This window comes from Orycteropus afer, unplaced genomic scaffold (genome assembly GCF_000298275.1).
Source record: "Orycteropus afer afer isolate SDZICR_OR568_19922 unplaced genomic scaffold, OryAfe1.0 scaffold00507, whole genome shotgun sequence".
NCBI lineage: Eukaryota > Metazoa > Chordata > Mammalia > Tubulidentata > Orycteropodidae > Orycteropus > Orycteropus afer.
In genome coordinates, this window is record NW_006922094.1 from 372321 (window position 1) to 394351 (window position 22031).

Here is a 22031-nt window from a genome sequence, read left to right on the forward strand (position 1 = left end):
TTCTGGCCAATGAGACATGAATGAAAGCCTACTGAGAAGGTGGGAGAGAGGGGAAGGAATGTTCTGGGAAAGATGCTTCTTCCTGATTGCATCAGACACATGAACAGAGCACTCTGACATCCCTCCTGTCTTTCCCTCTTGCCCATGGTTCAGTGAAAAACAGGCTGTGGCCGCCATCTTGTGACCATGAGACAGTAAACCAAAAGATACAAGCCAGCAGCACGTGAGGAAAGTGGAGGGAAAGGAGAGAAAGGGACTAATAGAGTCATCGTCCAGCCAGTGCACCAAGCCTGGAGCTGCCGCGTCTGGCCACTGTGTCACAGAAGATAATGAAATGTCTTCCTTACCCAAGGCACCGGTGCATGGTGTTCTGTTACTTGCAGGCAAATGCATCCCAGCTGACTCTACCACCACAGCTTGCTTCTCATTATGCTGCCCTGCTTTTTCCCATCCATGGTTCACTAGCCGCCATCCTTCCCCAGCTCTGTGCATTAGTCAGGGTCCTCAGATGCCAGCAACAGAAGCTAAGTTCAGCTGGCTGAGGCAGCAACAGGGTTTATTAGAGGCTCACAGAATCATCAGGAGGCCAGAAGAGCAGTCTTAGAAAACAGGAGCCAAGGAGGCACTGGAGGGAAGGACACGTGAGTCCTCACCAGAAGGCAACACCCATCACCTGTCACCTGCCACTGCAGGACACTCTTCAGCCTTCCACATTCGTATAACCCTCGTGCAGAATCCCAGGCAAGAACACTCAGCTGGTTTACCCTAACTCTTGTTCCCACTCTTGGCTGTGCTTCTGTAATTGGGGCAGGGAGTAGGTTCTGCCCAAGATGCACAACTCAGTGATAGTAAGAGCAGTGACTAGGAGGTAGGGAAAGAGAGGCCCAATGACCTGCTGGAAATCAGCCAGTGAAAACCCTGTGACTCAAGACAGTATGATCTGCAGCCAGTAGTGAGGGTGGCACAGCACTGGTCGTTCTGTTGTGCGTGTGGTTACCATGAGTCGATGTCCAACTTGACAGCAGCTGACGACACAAACAAACAAGGCTTCTCGCCATTGTACAGTGTGCTTTTAGGAAGAGGGACCTTGATGGCAGACAGCTGGGAAGGGAGCAGCCTACACCACTCCCTGGACCCCAGGGAGGTTGTCAGTGCCCTCGGCCTCTGAATGTCACAGGGAGACTTGGCTGCACCTGCTCAGAGAGGGATTTGTGCAGAGACCAGGGCCTGCGAGAACATCTGTGTGTTTTCACAGAGGGGAACAAATCGGAGTGGGGGTTTCTGGCTGGGCTGGAAACAGAATGCCATCAGCAAAGCCCATCTGTCAGGAGGTGCTTACATAAGCAAGTCGGGGCTGCGTGTTTTCCTAAACAGCCTACTAGTGGCCTCAAAGAACTCCTCCACGCTCAGCCTAGGCTGACCCCAGCCTGGGACTTCCACACAGGTGGGCTGCCAGGCTGTGAGCCGCGCCCTCAGCTTAGCCATGCCTGCCCAGCCTGGGGCATGGCACCCAGCGGAGTATGGGTCTGGGCTCGCTCACACCCTCCTCTGTGCACAGCAGCTGCAGCACTGACCATTACAGCCCGGTGACCCTGCCCAGGTCCAACCCACACGTATATTTTCAACTCTCATTGTGGTTTTTGTTGGTGATGTTCTTAAGAGGTATTTATTTGTTGACCAAACATGCACGTAAATAATTCCAAACGTGGTCCACAGTGGAAAGTCCGGCTCCTCTATCCCCTCCTTTCAGCAAACATTTAGATTCTGGGGCTATGGCAGCCACTCACGTTCTCCTGGTGGGAAGATGACAGTAAGAAGAAAACTCAGTGAGTGGCTTCTAGGGGTGAGGAGGAAAGTGAAGCAGGACAGAGGCAGGGGGAGGAAAGCCAGGGCCCCTCCCACAGCCGGCTGTGAGCGGTTGGTCCTCCCAGACGGAGGCAGGGTGAGGAAAGCCTGGGCCCCTCCCACAGCCGCTATGAGCGGTTGTCTTCAGGTCCTCCGGGAGCACTTTGCCGCATGGTAGTTGGTGTCATCGTTGTTGTGATTTTTTGTTTTTCAGTTTGAGAGGTACGGCACACAACTCCAGATTCCTGGTTTCTCCTCAAAAATCAGATGATTGGGCAGCCTCCTGCGCGCAGGCGCAGGCGGCCAGAGCGGAGGTGCCTGCCGCCGTCTGCCTCTCTGGAAGGTGCCCTGTCGTGCAGGTCACTGAGTGCCCCCCACCACTCACCGTCTCCCCTCACCAGCCCAGCCCCGTGAGCCATGCAGGCTCCCAGTTTGCATCCCCTTCTTTGCCCCATACCCTCTTCTGCCTCCTGGCAGCATCTTCAGGGATGTTCCTGTGCTCATGGGAACCAGGAAGCGGCATGCTCTCTCTCCTCACTCCCTGCCTCCTCTCCCCCCACCTGCTGGCTTCCTTCCTCAAACCCTGTGTCCTCTTTGTAGTTTGGCTCCATGAGCCTGCTTCATGTGTCTGGTTCCATTTCTCTGCCAGCGTACTCTGCATCTCTAAGTATCCATTAGGAAGTACCTCCTTACACACACACACACACCCCACAGGACACCTCCAATGTCTCTGCACTGTGAAAGTCCCAACAGACGTTGACCAGAATGGCTATGCCTGGCCCCAGACTCCAAGAGAAAGAAAAGTTACTGATCAGGTGCCCATCCCAACCTAACCCTCTGCTTTTGGAACGAAATCAGCTCTTTTAGTCGGAGGAAGGGGGATGGCTGTGGGGGCAACCACATATCTGTCCCCTTTCCTCTCACTCAAGGAGTTTCATCTTCCACGGGTTGGGTAGAGAGGGGGTGATCCTGCAGAGGTCCCCCAACTGCTGAGCTGTAGTGTGAACTCCTCTCAGAGGGCTGCGAGTCAGGGCGTGCTGATACAGCAGCACTGAGCATCGTGGACACTTCCCAGTGCTGAGGACATACCAGTGGTGAATAGACTTTCTTAGAACCGGCATTTCAGTGGGGGAGGCAGTCAGTCAGCAGATAATGGACACGATAATTTCACTTGGTGGTGAGTGCTAAGAAAAAAGCAGTGTGTGATGGAGAAAGGTTTCCAGGAGATGGGGGCTGCTCTGCCTACATTAAGTGGCTCGGGAAGGCTTTCAGGAACAGTTGACATCGTGGGAAGGAGCCAGCCTGGTGAGGAACAGAGGAAGGATACCCACAGAGCCTAGGTGGAGCGTGGGTGAAAAGAAGGCCGTGCGAGTGGCTTTTAGTTAGGGGTGGGGAGAGAGACACTCCAGGGAGGCCAGCGGCAGTGGGATCTGTGGGGTCTGAGCTGGAAGGAGTTTGGATTTTAGTTTAGGGCAGTGACGGGTTGTAGGGGAACACTCAGCAGCTCAGTGACCAGGTGGGATTTACTGGTTCGCAGTACCTGTCAATCATTCAGATTCCTGGATTTACTGGTTCGCAGTACCTGTTAATCATTCAGATTTCTAGAGACATCCCTTTGTGGTTTCCCTCTGCAGAATCTGCTAAGTTCTCATACATCAGTTTCACTTCCTTTGGGTGGGGGTGGGGTGCAGCTGGTTGGGCTGCCTTCAGAGACTGGACAAGAGACCAGCCTCTGCACGCAGCCATGGGAAATTACAGGGGACAGGAGAAGACATTAAGTGACATCACAGGGTATAGGTGGCCAGTTCCAGACAGTGGGAAGCTCCGCAAGAGAAGGGACCTGGTTCCTTCAAGTAAATGGCATCAAATGAGAGGGAAGAGGGCCTGTTACCGAGAAGAGACTCAAGAAGTACATCTGGTAGAGCAGAGCGTGAGTCTTGTTTGGATCCTGGTTTGAGGAAGCCAGCTGTAAAGAGACACCTGTGAAGCAGTGGGGGAGTTTGAGTGCAGATGAGCATTCCAGAAACAGAAGAACCAAACTCACTGCCATCAAGTCAGATCTGACTCACAGTGACCCTCCTTGGGTTTCCAAGGCAGTATCACTTTGGAAGTAGATTGCCCAACCATCCTTCTGAGGAGTGGCTGGTGGGTTTGAACCGCCAGCCTTCCGGTTAGCAGTCAGATGGCTTAAGCACTACGCCACCAGGGCCCCCACATGAGCATTAGATGACATTAGAGAATTCGTGCTAATTTAGGTGTCATAGTGTCATGTTTGTTTTAAGACCTTACCTGTTAGATTTAACAAGGTAAAATGTTTAAAGGTGAAATGAGTTGAGGTCTGGGATTTACTTTAAAATATTCTGGCAAAAAAAAAAAAAAAAAAAAATGTAAGGAGTGGGGAACGGGGGTGACTCCTGACAGGTATGGGGTTTTTTTAAGGGGAGTGATGGAAATGTTGTAGAACTGGATGATTGGTGATGGTCACACACCTTGTGAATATACTAAAAATCACCAAATTATACTTCAGAGTATTGAATTTCATATTGTGTCCATTTTACCTTGATTTTTTTAATAGTTGTGGGTAGATAAAAAGGAGCTCTGGTGGCACAATGCCTAAGGCATTTGACTACTAACCAAAAGGTTGGTGGTTCAAACTCACCACCTGCTCTATGGAAGTAAGATAGAGCAAGCTACTTCTGTAAAGATTTACCAGCTCATAAACCCAATGTGGGTCTCTAAGTCAGAATCGACCCAATGGCAGTGAGTTTGGGGGTTTTTGTTGTTTTGTTTGTATTTTTTCCGTTTAGGTACAGAGAAGATTAGCAGACAGTGGTCACGGAAGCTGGTAATGGGTACCTGGAGGGTTTATCACAGCTGTTCCTTGTACTTTCGAGTACGTTTGAAATTTCCATAATGTAAAAAAAAAAAAAAAATTTTAAATCACAAACTACTCAGAATAGTTCTGTTTCGTATTCTTTGGGAACAAGTGGCATGGCCATAGCATCTGATGTTGTCCTTCTCTTCCCCTTTGCAGCATGGCCGGGAAGACACCCCTGCAGCCTGCCAGCCCACGACCAGGCCTGCTGCTTGCTGTGCCATACTGAGCCCTCAGTCTGGAGCCCCCGGGACAGTGCCCGCCTCCTGAGGTTGTCCTGGCTCGGTGGTCCACAGCGATGGTGGAGAACTGCCCTCCACAGACTCTCAACCTTCCCAACAAGTCTCAGGGGCCATCATCCTTCATCCTGGGACTGGCAGCCCTGAACAATGGCTGAGGGCTGGGGGACCCTATAGAGTTACACCACAACTCACGGCGGCCAGTAGCACTCCAGTGCCTGTGGACTATGACCACCTATCGGCCCATTCCCAATGATGGCGTGGACCTGGCAGCCAGCTGTGGGGCCAGGGGGGCCGATGTCCTTCCCGGGCCACACACAGGGGACTATGCTCCCATGGGATTCTGGGTCCAGAATGGCAGCGTGCCCCAGCCTGTTGGTGAGAGCCCAGCCGCTGCTCCCACTCGCCCCAGCCCCACCACCCCTGCAGTGCCCAAGATGGGAGTGCGTGCCAGGGTGGCCGACTGGCCCCCCAAGCGAGAGGCTCTGAGAGAGCAGAACAACCCAAGCCCGTCCCAGGACACAGACGGCACGAAGGCTGCGAAGGTAGCCCATTCCATGAGGAGCATACAGAACGGACAGCCCCCCACCAGCACCCCAGCTTCCGCGGGGTCCAGAGCCTTCCACCGACTCTCCAGGAGGCGATCCAAAGATGTGGAATTTCAGGACGGGTGGCCCCGGTCCCCTGGCAGGGCCTTCCTCCCGCTACGACACCGCAGCAACAGTGAGATCACCCTCAGTGAGTGTGACGTCGAGGACCCAGGGGAGCCACGGGGGGCTCGGCACACAGGGGCCCTGCCCCTGTTCCGTGAGTACGGGAGCACGTCCTCCATCGATGTGCAGGGCGTGCCTGAGCAGAGCTTCTTTGACATCCTCAATGAGTTCCGCAACGAGCAGCCCGAGCCCCGGGGCTCCCAGGACCTCACTGAGCTCCTTCGGGTTGACTCTGGCCTGCACCTTTCAGGGAGTAACAGCAGCGGCACCAAGGGGGACCCCCGAAATGGGCAGACCCCCAAGGACAGTCTCCTACCACTGCAGCCCTTGAAGGAGAAGTCCCGGAAGAAACCTGTGCGGGGCCTCGGTGGTGGGGACACCGTGGACTCGTCCATCTTCCGGAAGCTGAGGAGCAGTAAGCTGGAGACCGATGCGGGGCGGTCGCCAGGGGAGGCCGAGGAAGGTCGGAGTCCCCCGGAGGCCAGCAGGCCGTGGGTCTGCCAGAAAAGCTTTGCCCATTTTGACGTGCAGAGCATGCTGTTTGACCTGAACGAGGCAGCCGCCAACAGGGTGTCTGTGGCCCAGCGGCGGAACACCACCACCGGCGCCTCTGCTGCCTCAGCCATGGCATCCCTCACAGCATCACGGGCCCACAGCCTTGGGGGCCTGGACCCAGCCTTCACCAGCACAGAGGACTTGAACTGCAAAGAGAACCTGGAGCAGGACCTTGGGGACGACAACAGCAATGACCTGCTGCTGAGCTGCCCACACTTCCGCAACGAGATTGGCGGCGAGTGTGAGCGCAACGTGAGCTTCTCCCGGGCCTCCCTGGGCTCCCCAGGCAGCGGCGAGAGCCGGCTGGCGGAGCCCGCCCTGAGCGCCTACCGCACCAACGCCAGCATCTCGGTGCTGGAGGTGCCGAAGGAGCAGCAGAGAACCCAGAGCCGCCCACGGCAGTACAGCATCGAGCACGTGGACCTAGGCGCCCGCTACTACCAGGACTACTTTGTGGGCAAAGGTGATGGTGCGGGGGGAGGCAAGGCCGCAGCGCTGTCCCTGAGAGCCCCGCTGCTCCCCCTCACAGCAGGGCCATGAGGCTTCAGTGAGCCCATCCACACCACGTACTTAGCCCTTAGTGCATGGCCAGCGTTCCATACAGGAGACAAAAGACCAAACCAAACTTACTGCCGTCGAGTCAATCCGACTCATAGCGACCCCTCCTTGGGTTTCTGAGGTGGTATCTCCATGGAAGTAGATGGCCCAACCTTCCTTCCGAGGAGTGACTGGTGGGTTTGAACCGCCAACCTTCTGGTTAGCAGTCAGATGCCTCAGGCACTACGCCACCAGAGCTCCATAGATACACGTTCAGCAAATATGTGTTTGAAACAACTATGTGCCAGGCCCTTTCTAGAGCCTAGGGATATAGCAGTGACCAGGTTAAAACAAAAATTCCTGTCTTCCTAGAGCTTATGTCTTAGTGGAGTAGGACAGATAATAAAACAAGATAAATATGTGAAATACATCAAGTGTCAGAGGCTGATCAGTGCTATGGGGAAAAGTCAAGCAGGGAAGAGGAAAGAAGGATTGGGATAGACGGGCTGCACTTTCCTACTGGGAGTGGCCAGGGAGGGCTCCCGTGAAGGTGCCACAAGAGTACTGAGCTGAAGGACATGAGGGACAGAGCAGATGCAGAAGTCCTGGAGCCCTGGGGGCCCTGAAAGGAGGCTAGTGTGACCAGGACAGAGTGACGAGACGAGGAGCTGAGGTGGGGTGACAGGGCAGCTCCTGGGCCACAGGGAGAACTTTCACTTTTACTACGAGTGAGGTGGAGCCACTGGAGAGCTCTAAGCAGAGGAGGGTGCTGATCTGACCCAGTGTCCACACCTCCCTCCACTGCACACACAGAGCAGACTGGGGAAGGGAGACCATGTAGGAGGCTGCTGCCAGGCTCTGGGCAGGAGACAGCTGGACAAAACTAGGTTGGGCAGGAATGGGGAAGAAGCAGGCAGGTTCTGGATATATTCTGAAGGTGGACCTGTTGGTGTTTGGCTGGTGTTAAAGCCAGGGAAGGATGGGCTTTGTATATCATTAGGTTCTCTGGTACTGGTGGGGCAGACCCAGGAGGCAGGACAAGGCAGAGACCACAGACACCAGGGCTGGGCAGGAAACAGATGGGAGTGAAATAGCCCCCAGCCCCTGCCTAGCTCCCGCTGACTGTGCCATGCAGGAAATATCAAGAAACTCGGTGTTGCCAGCTTTTCCCGTATTTTTTATAGTTTCTGGTGGAGGTTTCATGATAGTTTAGGTTCCCATTCAGTAATTTCTACACATATTGTTCAGTTACATTGGTTACATTCTTCACATGTGTGAACATTTTCATTATTCTGTTCTGGTGGTTCTGTTTTCATTAATCTAGTTTCCCTGCCCCTTACATTCTCATCTTTGTTTTAATGTAATTGTTGGCTGTTTGGTCTCATACAGGTGATTTTTTAAAGGAGCACAGTACTCACAGGTGATACATTTTATTTTATGAGCCAGTCTGCTATTTAGTTAAAAGGCAAACTCGGGAACTAGTTTCAATTCAAGGTTTAAAAGAGTATCTTAGGGCAATAGTCTAAGGGAGTCCTCCAGTCTCAACTGGTCCAGTAAAAGAATTTGACATTCTCTTCTACATTTTTCTTCCATTCTGTCAGGGTCCATCTTTTATGGTCCTGATCAGACCAGTCAGTGGTGGTAGCTGGGTACCATCTTGTTCTTCCGGCCTCAGGGTGTTGAGAGCCTGGTTCGTGTTAGATCTGGCCTCAGGGTGGTTGGGACCGTGGTTCGTGTAGATCCAGCCTCAGGGTGGTTGGGACCGTGGTTCGTGTAGATCCGGTCTCAGGGTGGTTGGGACCATAGTTCGTGTAGATCCAGTCTCAGGGTGGTTGGGACCGTGGTTCGTGTAGATCTGGCCTCAGGGTGGTTGGTTCATGTAGACTAGTTTCTTCTTTGAGTCTTTGGTTTCCTCCTTTCTCTTTTGCTTTGGACAAGTAGGACCAATAGGTGCATCTTAGATGTCCACTTCCAAGCTTCTCACCCCAGTCACTACTCACCAAACTCTCCAGGATGGAGAACATAACTTGATGAACTAACTGTGTTCTACCAGTTGACTTAGTTGTCCCATGAGACTGTAAGCCTTCAGACTCAGAAAACCAGTCTCACTGGGACTTGGATATGTCTAAGAAGTATCCATAATGCCCTATGTGCTTTATCATATGTATGAATATATATGCATCTACATATATATACACACACACGCACACACACACATAACTATATACACATGCAGGCATATCCCATTGTGTTTCACTTTATTGAGCTTTGCAGACAATTGCATTTTGTACAAACTGAAGGTTTGTAGCAACCCTGCCAATGCAAGTCTGTCAGCATTTTTCCAGTAACATGTGCTTACTTTGTGTCTCTGTCACATTTTGGTTCATTCTCACAGTATTTCAAACTTTTTTGCAATACTGTTGTATACTTAATAGACTACAGTGTAGTGTGGATATAACTTTTATATACACTAGTACAAAAAGGGCATAATGGAGACACCTGACCTCCTCTAGCCTCATGAGGGGGAGAGAATCAAGATGAACACAAACAGTCCAAGGCTGATTCCTGTGAGATGGGGGTCAGCCATGCCACTGCCTTCCCACCTTTTTGCCAGTTCTGACACCAACTGTCCCTCCCACAGCACTCTCTACTTCTCTGCTGCATTCGATAACTTGTTACAGCAGCCACGCGGAACTCACACACAATATTCACAGTTATGAGGTTTATTAGGGAAATAGCAGGTTACAATTCAGGATCAGAAAACAACTCGGGATACAGTTCTTCAGTCAGGACAGCTTCTCAGCTGTGCCTCAGGAATGCTTCTCTCTGGCCTTGGCCTCTGTCCTGCTCTCAGGCCAGTGTAACAAGCTCTTGTAGCTTTGCCTTGGGCACCCAACAAGGCACCTACTCCTCCAGCAAGCCCCTTCCTTGAAGGCGCTCAGCTTTCTCGCTCCATGGTCAAGGAGCCCACCCCTCCATCTCATGCCAGTCTCTTGGTTCTGCTGCCTCTGCTGCCACCGTCTCTCTGCCAAGGAGGTTCAGTGCACAGGTCCTGGGCCCAAGGGCGTGATCTACTCCTGGCTCTTCTCTCTTGATGACAGTGAATACTGCTTTCCACCTCTGGCAAGGCTCATTTTAAGCCTAGTAGAATGACAAAACTGACTAGTCCCCACATTAGGGTTCCATATACCTTATTCCCATGGTCTCACCACCACAAGGGTGCCATGCACCTTATGCGTATTATTAACAACCTGTCCAATCCCCGCAACTGGGAAACTAAGAAATTTGTGTGACTTGCTTTATTGTAACATTCACTTTGTTGAACCCATAATATTTCCAAGGTATGCCTGTATTTGCACACATACATATATATACCTACACATATTGTGGGAGTTAAGGTCATGTGTCATTGTGGCTGGGCAGCTGGATGTCTTGGTTAGATTGGTAGTTAACTCCATAGCAGAAGCTACTGGAGCAGCTGAGTAGCTGCTTTAGGGATGTGAGCTGCTTCCAGTATGTAAGAAGCAACTTTGAGGGCGGTCTCTAGCATGCTTGAACCCTGTATATAGCCATGTCGTTGTTCAGCACACTGCCGTGCTCTGCTGATCCTGAGACTTTTAATAGACTTTAGTCAATGGCCTGCCATATCGTTTGGTAACATTGGGACTGTGCCTTTTTACTTATTGACCTTGGGCTTGTCAGCCTCAGCAGCCAGTAGTAGAAAAGCCTCCAGCTTCAGTGGGCTGGGAACAGGAGACAGAGCTGAAGCCCAAGGTTGAGGGGCTTTCACCCATCCCCTAGTGCCTGGCACTCTGAACTCAGAGTTAAAGCCTCCAGACCATAAGGCAATAAACTCCTGTTTGTTCAAGCCATCCAATTTGTGGTCTGTTCCTTTCAGAGCAGCACTAGGTAACCAAACAACATGTGTATTTTTGGGTTTTGTTGCAAATTTATATATGCCATGTTGTTGTTGTTGTTATGTGCCATCCAGTCAGACCCAACTCATAGCGACCCCTCCTTGGGTTTCTGAGGCAGTACCATAGCAGTTACCAAAAGATCCTTCCTTCTTGTTTACCCTCATCAAGCTGTGTACATTTTACCCTCACCAGTGTTACCTTGCCCATCGTCAAAGTCACAGGTGTCTGCTAACTAGAGAGGGAATCCTCCTCTTAGCCCACCCAGTCCCTAATGAACACTAATCGCTGATGAATATTAGTTTTTGCATATTTACCTGTTCATATCATTTTATAAAAGTGAGAACAGTCTTTTTTTTCTTTGTAATTGACTTATGTCGCTCAACATAATGTCCTCCAGGTTCTTCCACATTGTAAGATATTTTGGGAACTCATTTTTCTTTATCACTGAGTAGTAGTCCATTGTATATATGTACCACGATTTATCCATTCATCCATTAATGGGAACGTAGGTTGCTTCTGTCCTTTTGGTGTTATGAATAGTCTGTTAGTATCACTTCTGTTGGGTCCCCAGGGTATATATGTAGGAGAGGAACTACTGGGTCATCTAACAAACAGTTCCACCTCTAGTTTGTTTTGAAGAAGCACATGCCTGTTTTCCACATTGGCTGTACCATTTTTCATTCCCACTGGCAGTTGGTGATGGTTCCAATTTCTCCACATCCCTCCAACACTTGCTGTTTTTGGTTTTGGGTCCCCCCACCCCACCCCAGTGAAAGGGAAGCAGTATCTCATTGTGGTTTTGATTTGCATTTCTCTGACGGCTGATGATGGTGATCATCTCTTCATGTGTCTGTTGACCATGTGACTATCCTCTTTGGTGAAGTGTCTGTTCATGTCCTTTGCCCAGTTTTTGGTTGGGTAGTCTTTTTGTTGTTAAGTTGTAGAGGTTTTCTGTGTATTTCAGGTGTTAGACCCTTACTGGGTTATATCCTTCCCAGAGACATTGTCCCAGCCTGTGCGTTGTCTATCTATTCCTTTGATAGTCTTTTAATGAACGTAAGTATTTAACTTTTATGAGGTCCAAGTTTTTTTGTTTTCTGTTGCTCGTGCATTTGTTGTTGTGTACAGCTTTTCCAAGATTCTCTTGAAATTCAAATTTTTATGTAGATTTTCCTAATTTTTAAATGCTGGCAGCTATTACAGTTCAGAATTAACAACCGCTGGTAGCAGGCTTCAGCAAAGTAAGTGGTCATTTCTCTCATGTGAAAGTCCAGAAGTCAGCAAGCTGGGCAGGGCTAGTCTGGATGGTCCTTCGGATCTGTGGATAGCAGCCTTGATGCAAGGCTTGTTAGCCCTCAGGATAGTCTCCTGGTTCAAGAGGCTGCTGGAGCTCCAGCCATCACTTCCTTGTTTCCAGGCAGAGAAAAAAACGGAAGAGGTGAGGACAAAAGAAGAGATCTTCTGGCTCAGTGGTTAAGCACTCAGCTGCTAACCAAAAGGTCGGCAGTTGGAACCCGCCAGTTGATCCGCAGGAGAAAGGTGTGGCGATCTGCTTCCGTAAAGATCACCACCTTGGAAACCACATGGGACAGTTATTTGTCCAATAGGGTTGTTATCAGTCAGAATCAACTTGACAGCAATGAGTTTGGTTTGGTTTTTTTAAGGGCAAAAAAGCAGACTTCCCACTCAAGTGAGCACCCTCTAAAGAACTTTTCCAGACACCCCATCCAGTTGCTAACGCTCACACCCACTGGCCACTCCTACCGGCAAGACAGGCTGGTGAATGGACGGTTTTAGCTGCATGCAGCCCCTTTCCCCCCACGATTAGAGGGTTTCTCTTTAAAAGGAACAGGGAAGGCAGGCAGTTACCAGGCTTACAGTGATTAGTCTGTAAAAACTTGGTTAACTGTGGGAAGTGTCAGCTGAGTTCCCCCACAGGCAATCTCTGGAGCTCCAACTTTGGGGTTAGACAGTGCTGGGTTTGGGGTGTCATTCCATAGCTTATTAGCTATGTGACACATACCACCCCTCAAACTCTGGTCCTCATGTGAGAAGTGGAGATGAGTGTAGCTCATTATAGGCCTAAAAGCAAGATGAAAAGAAAGTGATGAAGAAAGGTCCCAGACAGTCACAAACTGAGAAGCAGGTGAAGCAGCATCTGTATCACACAAAATGCATTTCAAAACAAAAGGCCCTTCTTAGAGGATGTGACAGGGCCATTTTATATTGATTTTTAAAATTCACCAAGAAGCTCTAGGAGTTGTGAACCTCCGTATCTTGCAACCTGGTTTAAACCAAACTCACACTCACTGCCATCAAGTCAATTTCAACTCATGGTGACCCCCTGTTTCCAAGACAATAAGTCTTTACGGAAGTAGATTGCCCCATCACCCTTCTGTAGGGTGGCTGGTGGGTTTGAGCCACCAGCGTTCTGGTTAGCAGTCAAGTGCCATAGGCACTTTGCCACCAGAGCTCCTTAGCAACCAGGTTTAGGGGTGTATAAATTGAAAACTGATACAGCTGTAGGGAGAAATAGAAAAGTCCACAGTAATAGGGGGAGAAGTTAACAGGATCTCGCTTAGAAATTGTCAGATCTCAGTAGCAGAAATGTAGACGATTTGAATAACCTGGTTAAGCTTCATGATTTATGCACACGCATACACATACATGTTCATGTGTGTGTGTGTGTGTGTGTGTGTGTGTAATTTTGCACCAAACCAGCAGTGAACATGCTCTTTTCAATTCACGTTTGGAAATACGTACATGAAAAGAATACAGTGAGAATCAGATTGTCCATTAAAACTGGACTGTGAACCAGTTCATTTTGATTCAACTCTCTGCTGAGAATTTGCCTTTCCACCCCAAATATGCTGATCTGCATTTAAAAAAAAAAAAAAACGTTTAGAAGCCCTGGTTCTGTGACTTGGTGAAGTAGCCCAGTAAGGCAGGTGGAGCCCAGCTTTCACCTCCAGTCTCTCTGTTGACTGGCCATGAGCAGAGGTGAGGTTTACAGGGTGAGGGAGAGCCTGCCCCATCTGTGGGACATGACCCATTTCTCACAGGCAGCTGGTTCTGATCCTGCTCTTCCCTCTTAGAACATGCCAATTACTTTGGCGTGGACGAGAAGCTGGGACCGGTGGCCGTGAGCATCAAACGGGAGAAGCTAGAAGACCACAAGGACCATGGGCCTCAGTACCAGTACAGGATCATCTTCCGTACCCGCGAGGTAGGTCCCGTCACTGTCGCTGTTCCGCAAACAAAGCCTCACCCACCTGTCAGCCCCTTTACTGGGCCGGCTTCTGTGGGCAAGCACTTTCCCTGCTTCATTTTGTGGGATCCTCCCAGCAACCCCAAGAGAGAGGGCTCCTGTTAGTCTATCCATTTTACAGAAGAGGAAACAGACTCAGCGACTGAGCAGTTTGTATGGGATCCCACAGTGAGTAAGTGGCCAGATCCAGGATTTAAATCCAGAGTACCTGACTGCAGAGCCCCAAAGGTCTTATTTGCAAGAAGGAAAGGAGCTGTAGGGGGTTATTTCAGTATAATGAGTGTCCTACAGAAGGAAAAGGATTAAGGCCATGAGGCTCAGTCCTCATTGGGTTACTGAGGCCATAGCAAGTCCTCCTCGTTGGGTTTCCAAGGCTGTATCTCTATGGAAGTAGATTGCCTAATCTTCCAAGAAGCAGCTGGTGGGTTTGAACCGCCAGCCTTCTGGTTAGCGGTCAGGTGCCTTAGGTACTGCAGCACCAGAGCTCTCGTGAGCATCAGGCCAGGTAGAGATGGGGAGTCTCCACTGCAGGCTGTGCTGTTGGTGCTGCTCTGATGAGCACATTCCCAACCTGTCCCTTTCCATTCTCAGTGGAGAATCTCATTGGCCTGGCCTGGTCAAAGGTCTTCCCAGGATCGAATGTCAGCTGTGGTCACAGTACCTAAGGCATCTGACGGCTAAGAAGGTTGACCAGCCACTCTGCGGAAGGAAGACTGGGCAATCTACTTCTGTAAAGGTTTACTGCCTCGGAAACCCAATGGGGGTTGCTATGAGTTTAAATTGACTTGATGGCAGTGAGTTTTTTGAATAATGGTTTGGAGCCACGGCCTCTTCTACGGTATAACCCTTGGGGGCAGCCTTGCTCCATTAGGACTGTAAGTTGTAAGTGGCAGAAAGGGACTTTTGACTGACTTGGTTTCATGGTTCATGTGACTATAAATACCTTCAGGCATGACTGGAGCCAAGGTCTCAAATGTTACCAGACCTCTCTATTTTCTTACGCACGTGGCTCTGCTTCTTTTTCCATTGGGAATGTTGCTCTCTCCAGCCATCAAGGAGCTCTCTCCATGTCATGAAGAGAAGGCCCCTGGCTGCCCAAGCCTTCTCAGTCTTTGTACCTTCTGATCCTACATCTTTATACTCTCCTCTGCTAAATCTCCAGGGATCAAAGGCCCACCCCTGAGCCAGTCACTGGGATCAGGGCTGATAAAGCAGACAGTAGGTCTAGGACAGGCTCCACTTGAGTCCAGGGATCAGACAGAGCAGAGCAGGTGATTGACAGTGCTGGCAGAACCTCCTGGAGTGGAGGAGGCAGCAGGGCAGCTCCTCAGAAAAAAGAAAGGAGCTGTTAAACCAAAAATATCCCCTGAAGTCTTCTTAAAGCTGAGTAATAGTTTAGTTAGGAGCTCTGGTGGCGTAGTCCCTAAGGCATTTGACTGCTAACCGGAAGGCTGGCAGTTCAAAGCCGCCAGCCACTCTTTGGAAGGAAGGTTGGGCAATCTACTTCTTTAGTGATACCACCTCAGAAACCAAGGAGGGGTCACTATGAGTCGGAACCCACTCGGTGGCAGTGAGTTTGTTTTTTTTTTTTTTGGAATAGTTTAGCTAAGTAGTGAAAAGGTCTGCTTTGGGCATGGTACTCTTTTAGACCTATCTGTATGGGATCACATTAAATAAGAGCCTTAGGGGAGATGAGTTATGTTCATGAGGGAGGAAGAACGCAGCAGAGGGTGAGAACGTTGCACAACTGGAAGAATTCATCGGTGTCACTGAATTGTGCACAGACTGATGGATTGGTGTATGTTTTACTGTGTGTAGTATTCTCAACAACAAAATAAAGTGTAAAGAAAAAAAGAAAGAAAGGAGCTGGCTGAGTAAAAATGATAGACATCCAAAAGACCCGAGTCAGGAAGACCTCGTCAGAGAGATGGAGGTGTGGCTAGGCAGTGCCCCTGACAGGAATCCCTCAGCCACGTGCTGCCCCCATCCCTGTGGGCTGGCCTTTGCCCAGACTGGGAAACCCAGCATGCTGCCACCGTCAGGGACCTCAGGTTTGGGGCCAGCCGAGCCCTGGACTTCATCCAGGCTAGCAGATACACCCCAATCCCTGTCTGATGACGACCTGCCTGCTGTGGCAAATGAGATGACACAAAGGCTTTGTGGCAGCTGAGAGGAAGCAGCCCAGAACCACGCGTCCCAGTCACAGGTGGTCAGCAGCCTTCTCTGTCTCCCCAGTCCCCTCTGCCCCCTCCTCACCTGTCTGGCCAGATGAGTACCAGGGCAGAATGTGAAGTGACGGTTCACACTGCATCGGACCATATGACATAAGGGGAAACTGCTGGATGAAAGGAAATGATTGTATATTGATAAATATGGATTACAGTTACTATTACGAATTTTCTCAGCACTTACTATGTGCTGGTGTTGTTCTCTGCCCTTTATATATATTAACTCACTTAAATCTCCTAACAGTTCTATGGGAGCTCTGGTAGCGTAGTGCCTAAGGCACTTGACTGCTAACCAGAAGGCTGGCGGTTCAAACCCACCAGACACTCCTCGGAAGGAAGATGGGGCAATCTACTTCTGTAGTGATACTGCTTTGGAAGCCCAAGGAGGGGTCGCTATGAGTCGGGTCCGACTCGATGGCACATAACAAGAACAACAACAATTCTATGATGAAGGCACTGTCATCCTCACAGATAACAAAACAGGTCTAAGTGACTTGCCCAGAGCACCATCCAACAAGTAACAGGGCCTGTATCAACCTGTGCTCTGAGCCACTACCTCTGCTGCCTCTGGGGTTAGAATGACTCAGTTCAGACTATAGGCTGGACCCATCCATGAGCTATGAATTCAGCTTAGTGCCAGCGTTTTATAAAATGAAAATATATGTGAAATAAATTGCATGTGCACACTGAGAGTAATGAGACTTGGTGTAGAGATGCTGGGAGGATATAATTTCTTCATCATGGTTCCTGTTCAGTAAGTTTGAAACTGCCTTGGTACCTTTCATGGCCCATGCCGGCTCCTGCCCTCTTTGCCCCCCTAGCACCCACAAAGCTAGCTCCTGGGGACTCTGGTCCACCCCAGGCTGGGCACAGGGGCCCTCAAGGCTCATACCCACAAGTCTGAGCCACTTCTACTACACAGAGGTTCTCTCAGCTAGGCACAGAGGAGACAGGTGAATAAGGCAGCCAGGATGCTCATGAGAGTGCATTCTTGGGAGGGAGATAAATTAGTAAATTCTACAATGTGGTACACGATGATGATGTTGTTGTTGTTTGCCGTGGAGTCGACCCCGACTCATAGCGACCCCTCCTTGGGTTTCCAAGTCAGTATCACTACGGAAGTAGGATTGCCCAACCTTCCTTCCGAGGAGTGGCTGGTGGGTTTGAACCGTCAGCCTTCTGGTTAGCAGGCAAGTGACTTAGCCACTATGCTACCAGAGCTCCCGTGGTACATGATAATGATGTGAAAAATGAAGCAGGGAAGAGAGATAAGAAGTGGGGAGGGACGGGGGCAATGAGATTTTTAGACAGGATGGCTAAGGGAGGTATCACTGAGAAGGTGACAATTTGCCTAAAGGTGGGGAAGCAAGCAATGTATTCTAAGCAGGAGAAAGCCAATGCAAATGTCCTGGGGCAGGACCATGCCTGCCACATTGGAGACCTGACATATGTCCTAGTTGGGCCACTGAACAGCCATGAAACCTTGGACACATGGCTTCCCCTCTTACAGCCTCATTTTCCCCATTGGGAATCCTAGTCTCACAAGGCAGTGGTGTGTGCTCGGTGAGGTTGTACACAGAAAACCAGCGGTGCTGGGCCTGGTGTTTGGGGAGAGCCCAATAACAGCCTTGGAACAGCTCCTCTGCACCCTCGTGAATTGGGTTCCCCCAAGGCAGCAAGGCCCCAGGGACCCTGAGGCTCATGCAACCAGGCTTTTCTCTGCCCTCTCACACAGACTCAGCCCTGGGCCTAACCTTGTGCAGAGCTGTCCTATCTGCAGGGTACTCAGGCCTGAGGGACCCCCTGTTGTCCAGAGCTGAAGAGAGGACAGTGGCCAGCAAGATTTGCTTCTGTCCTTCCTAAAGCCCTTCCCATTGTAGATGAGGAGCAGCGGATCATAGCCCAATAATACTAACAACAGCAGAATAGTAATAGCATAGTCCTGCCACACAAGGTCTAAGTGTTTCATGTACACTGACCCACTGAATTCTCACAACAATCCCATGAGGTGGGTCCCATTATTATCCTCATTCTATAGATGAGGACATTGAGGCCCAGAGAGGGTTCCACGGTGGCAGAGCCGGCATGTGGACCCAGGCATCTTCGCTTCCAAGCCCACTAGGCCACACTGCCTGTCAGTTTGAGTTTGAATTCTGGATGCTGCAGACAGACAGCCCTTGATTTGGGTCCAACTCTGCCACCCACTCACCTTGTGGCTGGGAGCAGATGGCTTTATCTGTGACCTCAATGTCTTCATCTGTAAAATAGCTTCTGATACCATTTGTTCCAAGGTCAGAGGGCCATGCTGGGGAGCATGGACAGTGCTCTGTCCTTCTGTCCACATGTACGTGCCTCAGCTTGGCAGAGCAAGCCATTTCTGGAGTAGGGGCCAGAGCAAGGACCCAAACACCTTCCAAGCCGGCTGGCTGGACTGCCCCAGATGGCCACCCTCATCCACCAAGCAGACAGTCGTGAGAGGGCTTCCATCTCCCGACAGATGGGCGATGAGTGTTGGCAGTGCTTAGCTTCCCACCCGAGGCGGGAACAGACTGGAGCTGGGCTTCGGCACCACATGGCTAAAACGTCAGCCCTGCCCCCACCCCAGGGCCTGGACAGGATGAGCTCCAGGCCAGGGCTGCCCTCTCCTGGGTCGCTTGCTGGCACTGTCTCACCCAGGAGACAGGGAACCCAGCCAGACAGGGGCTGTCTGGCCTCAGCAGGCCCAGTGGGTCCCCTTTGGCCCAGCAAACATGAGTTTTTGGCAGGTTTAGTTTTGTTAGGGTTAGAAGTTTGGAATTTTTTTAAAATCAGTTTTTCTTTTTCATTTAAAAAGTACCAGCTGCTCATTGTTAATTTAAACAATACATTAATTATGAAAAGGGAATCTTGGGATCACCATAAATCAGAGTCAACTCTATGACGGCAACAGATTGGAATGTTTGGTTTATTAAGTGGAAAAAGGGAAGTAATCATGCATCTAGTGAGACCCCATTTGTGTTCAGTAGTTACACCTGAGTGTATGTAAGAAGGGTGGGTGGGTGGATGGATGGATGGATGGATGGATGGGTGAGTGAGTGGATGGGTGGATGGATGGATGACTGACTGGATGAGTGGATGGATGGATGAGTAGATGAGTGAGTGGATGGGTAGATGGATGGATGGATGGGTGAGTGAGTAGATAGATGGATGAGTGAGTAGATGGGTGGGTAGATGTATGGATGGATGAGTGAGTGGATGGATGGTTGGAGATAATAGATATCTGCATTTGTTTCCTAGGGCTGTCACAACAAAATGCCTCAGAGTAGGTGGCTTATACAACAGGAATTTAGGGTCTCAGTGCCAGAGGCTAAGAGTCCAGATTCAGGGTGTTGGCAGGGCCACATTCTCTTTGAAGGCACCAGGGGAAGAGTCTTTCTTGTCCCTCCCAGCCCCTGGTAGCCCCAGGTGTTTGTTGGCTTGCAGCTGTAACAGCTCCATTGCTAGATGGTGTTCTTCCCTGTGTGTCTCTGTGTCTCTTCTCTGTTGCAAGGACCCAGTCTCCTCCAGTATGGCCTCATGTGAATTGATAACATCTTCAAAGACCCTGTTTCCAAACAAGGACATACTCACAGGTGTCAGGGGTTAGGTTAGGGCTTGAACAGATCTTTTTGAGAGCATGATTCAATCCATAACACAACACAGCTTGATGAAAACAATCTATGTGAAATAGGGGGAAGAGCAAACCATAGCTTCCTATTTAAGGGTTAAAATTTTAATTATCTTTAACAGCACGTGTGGCTTGTGTGTGTACATTTGCACATAATAGTGACTAATTTGTTGGGAGCCCACTGAATGCTGATTGTCAGGGGTGCATTATCTGATTGAATCCTTACCACTTTTTGAGGTAGGCATTCTTAGTAGTCTCATTTTGCAGGTGCTGATGGGATAGGCATGGGGAAATGAAGCAACTTGCCCAAGGTCACACAGGGGTGGAGCTGGGATTTGAGCCTAGGCACCCTCCCAGGTGACCTCCCTGGAAAGGTTATTAAAGGGTATACCCGTAACTGAGCACAGGGAAGAAAATGTGTGTGATTGGGGGGGTGAATGGCAATGACCTATGCAGATGGGAGCCTCCTTTCTTACTGGCACTGAGGCCCTCTCGTGTCTTACTTGCTTTGTTACCATCAACAAGATGATGCTAGATGTCACTGAGTGTTTGATCATCCAGGGCCTGGCCAGTTGAGGTAAGATGTTTAGATTTTATTTGGAGTGAGGTGGGAAGTCATTAGAGGGTTCTGAGCAGAGGAGAAATGTAACTGGACTCCTGCTGCTTCATGAAGAATGGGCAGAGCAGGGTGGTGGCAGGAGCCCAAGACCAGTCAGGAGGCAGCTGCCATAATCCAGATGGAAGGGCCAGGGTAGAAGGTGATAATAGCCAAACACTGTGACCTGCCAGTGTCTTGCTTATCATTCCCAGTGGAGAAGGAACGTCTGGGAGTTTTTCAAGTAGCAGGTCCTTGTCAAAGTATTAGAGACAAAATAGGACTATAGGCCACCTGTCTCCAGTGTAGAGGAAAGAATGACAATTTCTAGTCTCTTGATCTCAACAGAGGGTACTTGTGAGACAGAGTCAGTAGGATATGAGGACAGTGATCCTGCGTGTTAGTGCCTTTAATTGAAACCCACAACCCCAGGGCTACCCAGATTGGCAGGGCAAAGCATCCTACCTCATTGCTTTTCGTGATCATTGCAAGACTCCCCTGCTTGTGATCAGAGAGATTTGTTTACTGATTACCGGAGCCAGAACTGGGAACTCCCAGCCTTGAGCTCATTCCATTCCTTCCACGCATGTCTCATGCCAGGTCCTATTTGGTGAGGAATGTTCTCAGAGGTGAAGTCATGACATGTTATTTTTCTCCTCCTATGTCTGTTGACCAAGGGTGAGCATGTTTTTTCAGTTAATACCAACCCTCCTTTAGTCTTTAAACCGTAGCCCGAAGTGTACTTTTGGTGCCTCTAACAGGTCCCGCCAGTGGAGGATTTTTTTCCTGATTGTGCCTCAGACCCTCACCGCACAGTGTTGTGTTGGACCTGCTATGCCTAGCACAGGACATGGCACAACTTGGTCACCAGTGGCACATTGTGGGTAAAAGCATGAGCTTGTGTTGGCAAGGACGTGAAGCCACAGGCTCTCAGACAGGGCTAGCAGGTATACATAGGTACAACCACTTGGAAAACTGGCAGTTCAATAAAAGTGAAGATTAGCATGGCTGATGACTCAGCCAGGTTTCTCTCCCAGGTATAAACCACCCCTCAAAAACTAGTGTGTGTTTATGCAACCATGAAGTGCTTCTATAAATGTTTACAGCACCACTGTCCACGGTTGTCAGGCCCTGGACGTGGTCCCAGCAGGCAGCAGTGGTAAGAGTAGACCAAATCCACTGGGGAAGACATCAGCTTGTGGCAACAGCGTGGCTGAATCCCATCTATGCAGCATGGAGACAAGGGAGCCAGATAGAGAAGACAACAAACTCCGTGAAGCTCCAGCCCAGGCAGAGATAGATTCTCGTGTTGGGAGTCAGGCAGGGTTCACTTTGGGAAGCAGGCACGGGCTGTGAGGAGCTCCTGGGGCTGGAAATAGATTTCTTGACCTGGATGGCGACTACCCAAGTGTTCGTTCTGCAGTCATTCCTTTAGCTGTACATACGGGTTTTGTGTATTTTTCTATTTGTGGGTTATATTTACTGGTTTAAAAACATTGAAGGGATAACCAAAGACAAAAAAAGAATCATGAGAGCAACACAGAAAAAATGAAAAGTTACCTACAAGGGGCAACCAATAAGACTAAGCTCGGATTTCTCGACAGAAACCATGC

General features: G+C 49.9%; 1 protein-coding gene across 1 annotated transcript in view; it reads left to right on the forward strand.

Moving 5' to 3' along the window:
* Positions 1–5186: 5186 nt before the first annotated feature.
* Positions 5187–22031, forward strand: part of SIPA1L3 (signal induced proliferation associated 1 like 3) — a 132494-nt gene continuing 115649 nt past the window's right edge. The window contains exons 1-2 of the mRNA XM_007955499.2: positions 5187–6690; positions 13777–13907. Coding sequence (XP_007953690.1) covers positions 5187–6690; positions 13777–13907 — 1635 coding nt within the window. The remainder of the gene's footprint in view (positions 6691–13776; positions 13908–22031) is intronic.